This window comes from Centruroides sculpturatus, unplaced genomic scaffold, assembly GCF_000671375.1.
Source record: "Centruroides sculpturatus isolate CEXI.00-Female unplaced genomic scaffold, Cexi_2.0 scaffold518, whole genome shotgun sequence".
In the NCBI taxonomy this organism is placed as follows: domain Eukaryota; kingdom Metazoa; phylum Arthropoda; class Arachnida; order Scorpiones; family Buthidae; genus Centruroides; species Centruroides sculpturatus.
In genome coordinates this window covers 404780-417742 of record NW_019384901.1, presented here as the reverse complement: position 1 = coordinate 417742, position 12963 = coordinate 404780, and the positions used below count along the sequence as shown (strand labels likewise).

General features: G+C 29.8%; 1 protein-coding gene across 7 annotated transcripts in view; it reads right to left on the bottom strand.

The window, feature by feature from the left end:
* LOC111631494 (tetratricopeptide repeat protein 9C-like) overlaps positions 1-12963 on the bottom strand; it is a 51537-nt gene that overhangs the window by 13251 nt on the left and 25323 nt on the right. For 6 of the 7 annotated variants that reach the window (XM_023375738.1, XM_023375739.1, XM_023375740.1 and 3 more), the window contains one exon: positions 2357-2579. In XM_023375738.1, the coding sequence (XP_023231506.1) occupies positions 2357-2579 (223 nt within the window). Of the gene's footprint in view, positions 1-2356; positions 2580-11041; positions 11099-12963 lie in introns of all 7 variants that reach the window. The other variant, XM_023375743.1, reaches the window with a different exon arrangement.

The following is a 12963-nucleotide window of genomic DNA, read 5'->3' as shown; positions in this document are numbered from 1 at the left end:
AAGTGGAGGGCAAGGCTGTACACGCTGTCATTGCAAAAAGAAGTGTTCCACGAATAAATGCAGTTGTAAAAGCAAGGGACTCAAAGTGCCATAACAGTAAAAAACCATTTAACTATCCAGCATAATTCTTTAATAACATAAATGCTCAATGCGTTTGAAAACGTTTTTATGTTATTAAAGAATTATGCTGGATAGTTAAATGGTTTTTTATTTTTAAGTTGAATTCTCCAGTAAGCAAGTATACAGTTATTTAGTGCCATAACAGTTTAAGTTATTGCAATAAATAAGATTGTATAACGTTAATCACATAATTTATGTGTATGTGTAATTTTGTGTATTATTTTTCTTTTCTGATTAAGAATGTACTGTTCATTTTAGGTTCAACAGTTTATTTACATGTGCTGTTACTTAAGCTTTCTCCTATTTTGACATATTAAAAAGTTGCATTTTTGTCTTAACGTAATAAACATACTTTTATTCAACATTCATCATCAGTGCATGCTGAATGTCGACATTTGCCGGTGTAAGTGAGAAATAATGATATTTAGCAAATATTCCTACATACACAAAACGAATGTGTGAATGCTGACATTCACCAGAGAATGTTGACATTCGCCAAATATCGGTCATTCACAGTAACACATATAAAAATTGGAACTGGATGTAAGTTATGGAGAGACGCTAAAGTAATGAAACCTATCAGTATTGGTTTTTCAGTAATAAATGATAAAAATAAAAATATGTAGTTTACCAAAATTTTATGTTGTCATCTGTTGTAGTTTTGCATTTAATACATATTATATATACATATATATATAATATGTATATATATACATATTATATATATATGTATATATAATATGTATTAAATGCAAAACTACAACAGATGACAACATAAAATTTTGGTAAACTACATATTTTTATTTTTATCATTTATTACTGAAAAACCAATACTGATAGGTTTCATTACTTTAGCGTCTCTCCATAACTTACATCCAGTTCCAATTTTTATATGTGTTACTGTGAATGACCGATATTTGGCGAATGTCAACATTCTCTGGTGAATGTCAGCATTCACACATTCGTTTTGTGTATGTAGGAATATTTGCTAAATATCATTATTTCTCACTTACACCGGCAAATGTCGACATTCAGCATGCACTGATGATGAATGTTGAATAAAAGTATGTTTATTACGTTAAGACAAAAATGCAACTTTTTAATATGTCAAAATAGGAGAAAGCTTAAGTAACAGCACATGTAAATAAAATATTGAACCTAAAATGAACAGTACATTCTTAATCAGAAAAGAAAAATAATACACAAAATTACACATACACATAAATTATGTGATTAACGTTATACAATCTTATTTATTGCAATAACTTAAACTGTTATGGCACTAAATAACTGTATACTTGCTTACTGGAGAATTCAACTTAAAAATAAAAAACCATTTAACTATCCAGCATAATTCTTTAATAACATAAAAACGTTTTCAAACGCATTGAGCATTTATGTTATTAAAGAATTATGCTGGATAGTTAAATGGTTTTTTACTGTTATGGCACTTTGAGTCCCTTGCTTTTACAACTGCATTTATTCGTGGAACACTTCTTTTTGCAATGACAGCGTGTACAACCTTGTCCTCCACTTTTCGAACTAGCTGTAGCTGCTTCTCTCAGTGATATTTCTTGAGAAGAAATCTCATGTATGGAAAGTAACTTTTCTTTACAAATTACGAACTGATTATGTTATTACGTGATTACGAAATTATCTGTTAATGGTGTCTTTTATTCGGATATCGCCAACGCCTTACTGACGACCCCTCTCATCCTCTGTCACTCGACCCCACCTCATGGGATCAAAAGAACAAAAACACCATCCAGTGACAAAGTGGGCAATTTCCACCAAACCGTTGCTGGGAAAAGAGGTACGACCTTGTCCTATCTCTGGCTACTCACAAAGGATTTGGCGACAGACTGTCGCCTCTCTGTCAACATTGGCTTTTCGGGTGTCGTTTCGACCTCCACCAAGCTTATCTGTGCTTGTCGACATACACCGGCAATTGTTCGAATGTATAATAATATAACAAAATATTCAGTTTTTCTCTGACGTATTTTGTATGTGTCAACATTCACCAGAGAACATCGACATTCTCTAATTTCGGTCTTTCACAGTAACATATGCATTAGAATAATCAATACTAAAATCATGAAATTATTTTATTAAACTATATATATTAATTAAGATTTGTAAATCATTTTATGATAAGCTGGAATTGCTAACTTGTAAATAACAACAATATTAATATAAAGATAAAAAAATAGTTTAGAAAAAAAAAATATATATATACCTGCAAGATTATTATAACAATCCGCTTTCAATATCTTAACTTCTTCTTGTATATTTTTTGATAAAGATTTTGTATTATTTTGTCTTAAGTTGCCTTGATAAAACATGCTGGGTAAATTATTCTTTTGATGATGTTCTTCAATGCCTTTAACATAAAGTAGAGCTCTATGATATTTTCCCATTGCCATCTTATAATTTTTACTTTTATATAAATTATTTCCTTCCTGAAAAAAATTTTTTTATAGGAACATGATTAAAATTTTAAAAATCATCAAGATATTTATGAATATTTAGTAAGTTTTACAGTAGTTAAATTATCTGTTTAGTAATAAAATTCTGTTAAGAAATTTATATAATATTTATATATAAACAAATAATTATCATTAAAAGGATTATATATATAATAAAATAATACAAATAATTTTTTTATTCAAAAATTTGAATTCATTTTAGAACAGAGGAAAAGATTAATATTCAGTAGAGCATCGTTTATCCGAAAGCCGATCAACTGAAACATTGGTTAACCGAAAGCGTTCCAGTCTGACTGTGTCGTGCTGAATCAAACGTTTTAGATACTAGGTTAACTTCCAAAATACAATTTTTTTGTTTTTATATTTTTCAATATATTTATTTTGTTTGTACAAAATAAAGAAATAATTTTTAACAAGACAATAGCCACAATTATTATTTTAAAAAATTTACTTTAAGCTTAACATCGACGAAAATTCAACGTGATGCAACACGCAATGGAGAAAAATTTCAACATGGGATAGGTTCATATTTTTCGGATAACTGATTATGTACAAAAAAATATAAGTTATCTGAACAACCCCAGTCCCCCAACTGATTCGGATAAATGACGCTCTACTGTATTGAAAAATGCTTTCAAGGATTTTAGTTAAATTGCCTATTCAATTTGTGTTAAAACATCCTATATCTGCATTCTTATTGTATGTGTTGCTACATTGTTTTTCTTTATATGTTTTTATTATATGTCTATGGATCTTCTTTATTTAACTTAAATATGTAAGTATACTGTATTTTGCTACAGACTTGGAATAATTATTACTTACTGAAATGATCAACAGACTAAACCAGGCATGGCCAACATGTGGGCCGGATCAGACCCATCTAATGAATTTACACGACCTGCGATTAATGTTTCAATACTAGCTACTCAAGACTGAATAGCTCGACGAAAAGTTCTGACACCTTAAAAAAAAATTGAAGTCAACAACTCACTGTGCATTTAGAGTTAATGCTCCTTTACAAACATCTTCAGCACAGTGTAGAATGTTGATAATGCATGATAATGTGAAAAATTACCCGTAACTCTATGTACAATTTAATCTCTACGGAGTGACGCCACAATGAGATCTCGCACCACCTCAAAATCTTCCTAGGGCAGCCTCTGGTTCAGCCCGTGAAAAAAGTTTTCTTTCCAATTCGGCCCAGGGGCAAAAACTGTTGGCCACCCTTGCACTAAATTAAACTAAATATTAGGAAACCAAGCATAATTTTAAGAACAAGTGTTTGAAAATATATGATGATCATTTCTATACGGCATCTTCAGTTTGATGCGTGTAAATAAATAATGAGGTATCTACATGCTGTTAATTTCTTATGCTAGTGGTCTTCAATTTCTAACATCCACAGAACACACACGTTAGAGAATTGTTTTTTACAGAATCCAACCAGTAAAGTTTAAAGAAATAATGTGTGAAAGAGACGTCAATGGTGTTTTTATTTTACATTATTTTTAGTGAAAATAATATAAATAAAATTTCTTATAAACATCTTTGCAGAATTTTTTTAATGGTAGCTGTATTATGTATTAAATAGGTAAATGTCTCTTCAATCAGAACAAATTTTCGGATTGAAGAGGTAAATAATGATTTAGAAAATAAAACAAAAGAACAAATTAACAACAAACAATATATAAAATTAGATAATAATCCATATGAAAAAATAAAAAAAGATTTAACAAAAATTATTAAAGATATGTATTTGAACAATAAGATTAATGAAATAGATAAAAATAACATACTTAATTTTAAAAACAATAGAACCCCAAGATTAAACATACGATTAAAAACACATAAACAAGATGAAAAATATAGACCCATAGTTGATTTTAGATATACAGTACTTTACAATTTAGAGAAATATATCAAAGAACAATTAAAAAGCTTTGAAGGTTCCAAAAACAGTGTAAAAAATGCTGATGACGTAATCAACACAATTCAAAAAATAAAAAAAGAAAAAACAGACACATTGATAAGTTTAGATGTGAAAAATATGTATCCGAACATAAAATGGGAATTAATAAAAAACAGCCTTACACAATTAAAAATTAATCAAGCATTACTAGAACTTATAGAATTTGCATATAAAAGAAATTATTTTGAAGTATATAATAATTTTTACAGACAAACAGATGGCGTTAGCATGGGGTCAAAGATGGGGCCAAAACTTGCAGAATTAGTAATGAAAGATATTGACAATAAAATCATGAACATTCCTGGGGTAAAAACTGCAATGAGATACGTGGATGATTACTTATTAATTTTTAATAATAAAATAACAAATGACAAAATAATTTTAAATACAATAAATAGCATAAACCAGGATATAAAATTTGACATAGAATTAGAAAAACACAATAAAATTCATTTTTTGGACATAACTATAACAAAAGAAAAAGAAAAATATTCATTTGAAACTTATAAAAAACCATCCAATGTAAACAAAACAATCAGTTACTATTCATATATCCCAGAAAGTATAAAAAAGAATACATATATAATGGAATTAAAAAAGATATATACTAGAACTACCAGTAAAAAGAAACGCAAAACTGAATTAAACGAATTAGATGATAAATTTATTCTTAATAGTTATCCAAAAATCCTTTTAAAAAACTGGCATACACAATACTACAATAATAGATTTATAACAAAAAATAAGAAAGATAAAAATTACAAACCCTTCCCTTACATAGCTGATATTTATAATAATAGCTCTAAATGCCTTAAAAAAGACAATATAATTTTGGCCCCATCTTTGACCAATAAAATTTCAAATAAAATCTCAAATAAATTAGGAAAATACAAAACCAATACTGATAAATTGAAAAAAACTGGAACTGTTTACAAAATTAATTGCAACTGTCAAAATCCTAAAGAATACATAGGTGAAACGGGTCGAACTTTGGAATTACGGATAAAAGAACATGAAGCTGCCATACGGTTAAAACATGATAATTCACCTTGGTATAACCACATCAAAAATAGTAACTGCAAAATAGATAGAAATAATATTAAAATCCTACACTGTGAGAAAAATATATATAAACGTAAATTCAAAGAACATATAGAAATAATGAAATACAATGGTAATAATTTAATAAACATTTCCAATGGCATGCAAATCGACCAGCAATGGTATAACATGATAGGGGGCGCAACAAGTCAATAGTTTATATTTCTAAGATTATACATTGTCGTGTAAAAGAAAATTTTATTGTATGTTGAACCTTTTTAAAGTTTATACAACGTATACTACTGTGTTATTGTTGTGACACTTTTAAGGAAAACATGTATGTATGTATTTTTTGGTAAATAACCTTTTTTAAAGGAAAAAATTTGTTATAAATAAGTGATTTAAAATGTTACTAATAATTATAATTTGTAATTAGTTGTGTAGCATAATGGTATGGATTTCGATGTAAAACGCCCTTAAGAGATAATTGGAAATTATAAATTTGAAAACATTGTAAATTGATCGTACAAGTACTGTAAAAGAGATGAAGAAACATGAGGGAAATCTTAAGGTATTATAAAATGTCTTTTTATGTCTTGTAAGCATTTTCTACTCAAAGTTGTTTTGTGTAAATTCAATATGAATTTGTTTTGTAGCACTGAAGAGGAGCAGGAAAATTAAACTTGCCCGAAATACATCTGTGAAAAACAATAAAGGAGTTTTATAACCTGTAGAGCTGTGAGAAAGTCTACCGAAAATTTGTTCGGATTGAAGAGACATTTACCTATTTAATCTTTGCAGAACATAATTTGAATACCACTGTCCTATGCTGTTGTATACGTCAGCTAACTAATAACTTAATAAATTTAATTGATAACATTTAGCAATTAATATTTATAGTATGACAGACTTAGTTGATAATTTTCCATTTCTCAATACAAAGGAGCTTGTTAAATAACAAAACCTAAAAAAAATTTGATTGCTATTTATGAAAACCTGTTATATTTTGTTCCAGGAAAAGCATTTTGATCAAAGCATGTGTATAAGTCAGAATGTTTTTGGATCTATATTCAAGTATATCAACCATCTTCAGGAGTCTAACTGGGAAAACAAAATAATTTAAGAAGTTCAAAGTATGTTTAAAATTTTAATTCCCAACAATAACATGATTTAAATAAAGAAAAAAATGATGAGCATCTTTACTAGGTTTCTCCAAAACACACAAAATGCACATTACATAAGAATATAACATGCATTTTGCACAAGATGATTCAGATTAAAATTATTCAGCACCAACCCTATTCATCACCTTCTACAAAGAGAACAAATGGGCAAAGGTTTGCTAAATTTGGTTTCTGCATGTTTCAGATCATGGGGAAGAGTTATATGGGAGGGAAACAAAATAATTTAAGAAGTTCAAAGTATAATGGGAGGGGAAACAGCATCTCTAGCAGTGATTTTTGAACTACAAAAATACTGTACAGGTCTAAAAGAAACCAAATTTTTGCTCTAGAAATATAACTAGATGGCACTAGTACCAACAGTCAATATAACATTCAAAATTTTGAATTTTATCAATTGTGCACAATAGCATTTGAATCAGTTCATAACAATCCTTTGTGTGGCAAGAAATGTAAGGGCTATTTCATGACCCTAGCCAGAAAATTGAAATGGAACAACATGTCAACATTAAGTTCTGCATGACACTAAAGAAAACTTTTACTGAAACATTTAAGTTATTAAAATAAGTGTATGGGAATGATGTCTTTGAATCAACTAAACCAGTCATAAACTTGTGTTTGGGATAGGCAAAGTTTATGACTGGTTTAGTTGATTCAAAGACAGCCGGGAGTCAATTGAAAATCAACCAAAAAGTGGTCATCTGAAGACGTCTAATACAGTTAGTAACATTAAAACACATGCGTCAAATATTGGGTAAAGATCCAAATATGACCTGTAGAACGTTGGCAGAGGAGGTGGGGGTGTCAAAGTACTCTGTCCACATAATTTTACGTGATCATTTAAACAAATGTAAAGTTTGTTCTGCACTATTCACCAAGGAACAAAAACAGGAGTACATTCATCATGCTTGTGACATCATCAAAATGGCTCACTGTAACCCAAATTTTCTCAAAAACGTTGTCACGGGTGATGAGAAGTGATGCTACCAATACAATCCGCTGGCAAAATGTCAAAGTTCCATCTGGAAATCATCAGAAGAGCCCACACTGAAAAAACTTTGCTTCCAAAAATCACAGGTCAAGACCATGCTCATTTGTTTTTATGACTCCAAAGGTATTATGCACAAGGATTTGTCCCAAATGTCACCAGGGAATATTATTTGGGTATTTCAGAACGTCTTTCAAATTTTATGTGTACAGTTGGAACATTGCATGCAAGGAAATTGGACACTGCAGCACAACAATGCACAAGAGCACTGTCGTTCATCAGTTTTTGGCTCAAAAAGGTATTGTAACCCTTGACCATCCACCCTATTCTCCTAATCTGGCTCTCTGTGACTGACTACTTTCTGTTCCCAAAACTAAAAATTCTAATGAAAGGGACTCATTACAAGGACATTCCCAAGATTGAGGCTGCTGTGACTGCAGTACTGAACCAGATACCAAAACAGGAGCTGAAAGCCATTTGAAATGCTCATTACTTGTTCTGAATATTGTATTGCTGCAGAGGAAGCTTATTTCAAATATGTAATCATATTTATTGTAGTTTTTTTCTTCCTAAAGCAGTTCAGTTTCTTTTTTAGACAACCTGTGTATTTATAACCAATCATATTGAATTTTATTTATAAATAAACTTTTTTTATTTCAGTAATAAAGATTTTAGATTATTTTTAATACAATTGATTATGATGATGATGATTGATAATTATAATAATTTGTTTCTCTGTTTACAATGAATGAATTAACTTCATAGTTATGAAAGGAGTGAAATTTTGTTAATCTAGATCATTAGCAGTTATTTAGACAGAGGAGTGTTTTAATATAATATTTTAGGAGGGGGCGTGGAGCTGCTGGAGACTTTTCCTGCGCACTTTGTTATTTGCATAAAGTTTAAGTGTTGATTGATTCTGACTAACTTAAAGCTTTAAAAAATTTTATATTTGTTTTAACTAATATCACCAGAGGTAATAATAATATTAGAAAAATGCAACATTCTCCACCAAAGCAGGGAAGACTGCCAATGAATTGTTCTAAACTAGAAGGTAAAAAGAATCAACCATCCTCGTCAAACTCCAGGCTAATAACGGATTTTAACTTAAGTTCTGAAAAAAACTCTCATGAAGACTTCACATAGGACATGAATTCTAACCAGAATTTGTCACAACTAAGCACTCATAGTCTCTCAGGTGAATCAATTAACTTTGACCCTACTTTACTTAACAAACTGGACAATCTACCAGATACCTCTACAACAGTCCTATGGAACAAAATTTCCAACTTGATTAACACTTCTAAAGATAAACTTTTTAGCCAAATGATTATTATAAAAGATGATCTTGACCTTATACATGAAAACATCCGTAAAACTAAAGAACAGCAGAAAAAAATGGAAGAACAAATAAATAATCTAAAACAACAGGTCGACAAATTACAAGTAGATAAGGACTGTATTCAATTTAAAATGAACTCTTTAATTAATGATCACCACCACAATAATATAATTATCCCAAATCTAAAACTATTTCTAGACTAGAAATTCATAATTTTATTACTACCTCATTAAACTTGCAAAACATAGCTCAAGAAGACATCCTGGAAATAGTTCAACTCACTAAATCACCAAATTCAACTATAAGACTAACTCTTGGCAATAATCATATTTGTGATTGCATTTTTTCTACCTTTATATGGAAGAAACAACAGAATTTGCTAGAAGAATGGACTTAACAAAAAACTCAAGGATTAGACGAAAATACTTACTCCCAACTTTCTACGAACTGCAAAAACATAATCCTCAGGTCAAACTAAGTAATGACACTTTAATAAATGAACGTAAAAAATTAACTTACAGTTTAAATACTGGGAAATTAGTTCATGTGGATACCTTTCTTCTGTCTTCTAGAACAGGAGAATATTGTTCTGAATATTGTATTGCTGCAGAGGAAGCTTATTTCAAATAAATAACCGTCTTCTAGGTTAACAAATACAACAAGCTGATATACTAAGAAGCAAAGTAAAATTCAATATGATAAAACTTATTTGAACAACCAATTATTTACTATTGTCAACTGGAATAGCCAAAGCCTTAAACATAAAATTCCTCTAATCAACACTTTTTATTCCAAGCTTGAACCCAATATCTTCACTATAACAGAAACTTGGATAACCTCTGAATTAACTTATAAGTCAAATTTTTTTGATAAATTTATAATAGAATCAGTAATGGGAGAGGGACAGATTAAGGCTTACTGTGAAGAACTTTGCTTCTATTATACTATTTTAGATGTGGATTTTTGCATTTTTGATTGCATTTTAATAGGGTACGTCAACAGAATGAACACTAAGAATGGTTTTTTCGATATTTCCCCCACGGGGGAGAGAGACAGGATTAAGGCTTATTGTGAAGAACTTGGCTTCTATTATACTACTTTAGATGTGGGTTTTTGCATTTTAATAGGGTACATCAACAGAATGTACACTAAGAAGGGATTTTTCGATATTCTCCCCGCGAGGGAGAGAGACAGGATTAAGGCTTACTCTGAAGAACTTGGCTTCTATTATACTATTTTAAATGCGGGTTTTCCCGTTTTTGATTGTGTTTTAACAGGGTACGTCAAGAGAATGTACACTAAGAAGAAATTTTTCAAAAAATTCTCCCTCCACGGGGGAAGTGTTATACATTTATAATAGATACATTCTGAGCCACAACAAAGCGTGGCGGGGTCTGCTAGTGGCACATAAACCAATAGGCCCAGGTTGTCCGAGTGGTGGTCTCTATATATTAATAAAAAGGATTTTTGTAAAATAATACAAAAAAATCCAACAACTACATCCTGGTTCTTATCTCAATCAACAAACTCATTTTTGCAAATATAACTAATAAACTAATGACTCTAATACTTGTTTATATCCCTCCTGATGATTTAACAAATCTAAATGAAACCTCCAAACTAATTGATATTTGGCAACATACAGCTCCCTACTCTATTATACTAGGAGATTTTAATGCAAGAATCGGTGAAACAATGGACTCTAAATATGATGGACCTAATCTTCTAATACAAAATATTCATCAATCGAAAGATAAACAGCTTAATAGACTGGGGAAAAACTAATAGAAATAATAATGGATCTTAAAATGTACATAATAAATGGATGCCTCAAGCCTGATATTCCTGCAGAATACACTTGTTTAACATATGCCAGAAAATCTACTATTGACTATACAATCTACTCAGACTTACTACTGGATTGCTGTCTGGACTTCACCACAACTACTTTCAACATCTCCGATCACCTACCTGCAATAGCAAAATTTTTACTATTTTCGACTAAGAAATCAGAAAACTTATCAATTAAAAGTCAAAGAATAAAATACAAAACTTCAAGATATTCAATAGAATTTGAAAAACAATTTACTGACATTCCGATAATAACAGAAAACAATAGTGAAGAAATTTATAAATTAATGACAAATATAATGAATGATTATGTATACAATAATAATGAAAAAAGAAACCTTCATAATAGATTCAGACAAATCTGGTACAATTTTGATTGTCATAAAATGAAAATAGAAAAGCAATCTAAACTAAAAATTTTCAGACTAAACTCTAATGATGATAATTTTATTAATTACAAGAAAGCCAAACAATCCTACAACTTACTCAAGACAAAAAAGAAAAACTACTTCAGGAAACTTGAATCAAACTTAATCAAAAAATAGTAAAAACAGTAAATTATTCTGGTCTACAATAAGAAGATTCCATTTTAAATCAAACCTAACTGAAAATTCACCAATCATTGACTTTGATATTTGGAAAAATTTTTATCAAAGATTCTCAAAAATTCATTCAAACCTACTACCAATAATAAACACTGATGCTTATAACAAATATTTAGACTCTGATTTTACTATTGAAGAACTGAATGAAGCAATTCAGAAAACAGAGCAACTCAACCCCGGAAATGATAATATTCCTACTAAATTTCTAAAAATGCTTCCAAATAACTCCAGGTTAAAATTGTTATATCTCTTTAATGCCATGTACTGTACAAAGCCACTTCTTTTCCTGATTCTTGGAATACAGTTATTCTTACTATGATCCATAAAAAAGGGTGATCAACTTTCCCTTAATAATTACAGACCTATAGCATTATTATCAACTATAAGAAAATGCCTTACCTCAATACTGTCAAATAAATTTCAACAATAGACTAAAGTTACTGATCTGGAAGCTAAATTTCAAAATGCTTTTACCAAAAATAAAGGAACTGAATCAGCAATATTCATATTACAAATGATAATACTGTACAAAAAGCTTTTGATTCAATCTATATCCCACTACTAGTAAATAATTTAAAAGCCTGCGGTGCAAGTACCTGATTCGTATCTACTATAAAAAAGCTTTTCTCAAATTATAACATAAAGATCAAACAAGACAAGATCCTTTCCCCCTCTCTAACTTTTTTTCGTGGTGTTCTCCAAGGTGATCCCCTTTCACCATATTTATTTAATTTCTATCTACTCAGCATTGATCAACTTTTTCATAATTCTACCAATGGTATTGAAATAAATAACAGAATCTTTCACTAGATACTATTCTCAGATGATCTAGTAATACTAATTACCATACCATCAAAATATCATTACAAAGAAAAATTAACCATCTAAATCTTTATTTTAAATCAATTCACTTAGTAATAAATCCGGCTAAAACCAACATTATTGTTTTTCGCAATAATAGCAAAATATCTGAAAAAGAAACTAAAATATACCATGACAATACTCTACTACAAACAGTTAATGAAGTAAACTATCTGGGTGTCATCTTTGATTGGAATCAGGGCTGTGAAGTCGCGTAAAAATCTACCAACTCCGACCAGGGACGGACTTGTTACCGAAAGAGACCCGGAAATTCTGATGTCATCACATGACCTCAGAATAAAAGATTCAATAAACAGAGTTCTAATAAAGATAGAGGAGTCTTTTTGCTTTGGAATAAAAAGTTTCTACGTTCTAAGTAATATATAAATATGTATTCTATAATTTTTACTTTTTTGGCTGTTATATATAACAGAGGAAAAGTGTAGTGCTCAATCAAAAAATGACCCTCCCAAATTTTTACATTTTTGGACTCAGGACACCTCGAAATTTCAAGATATG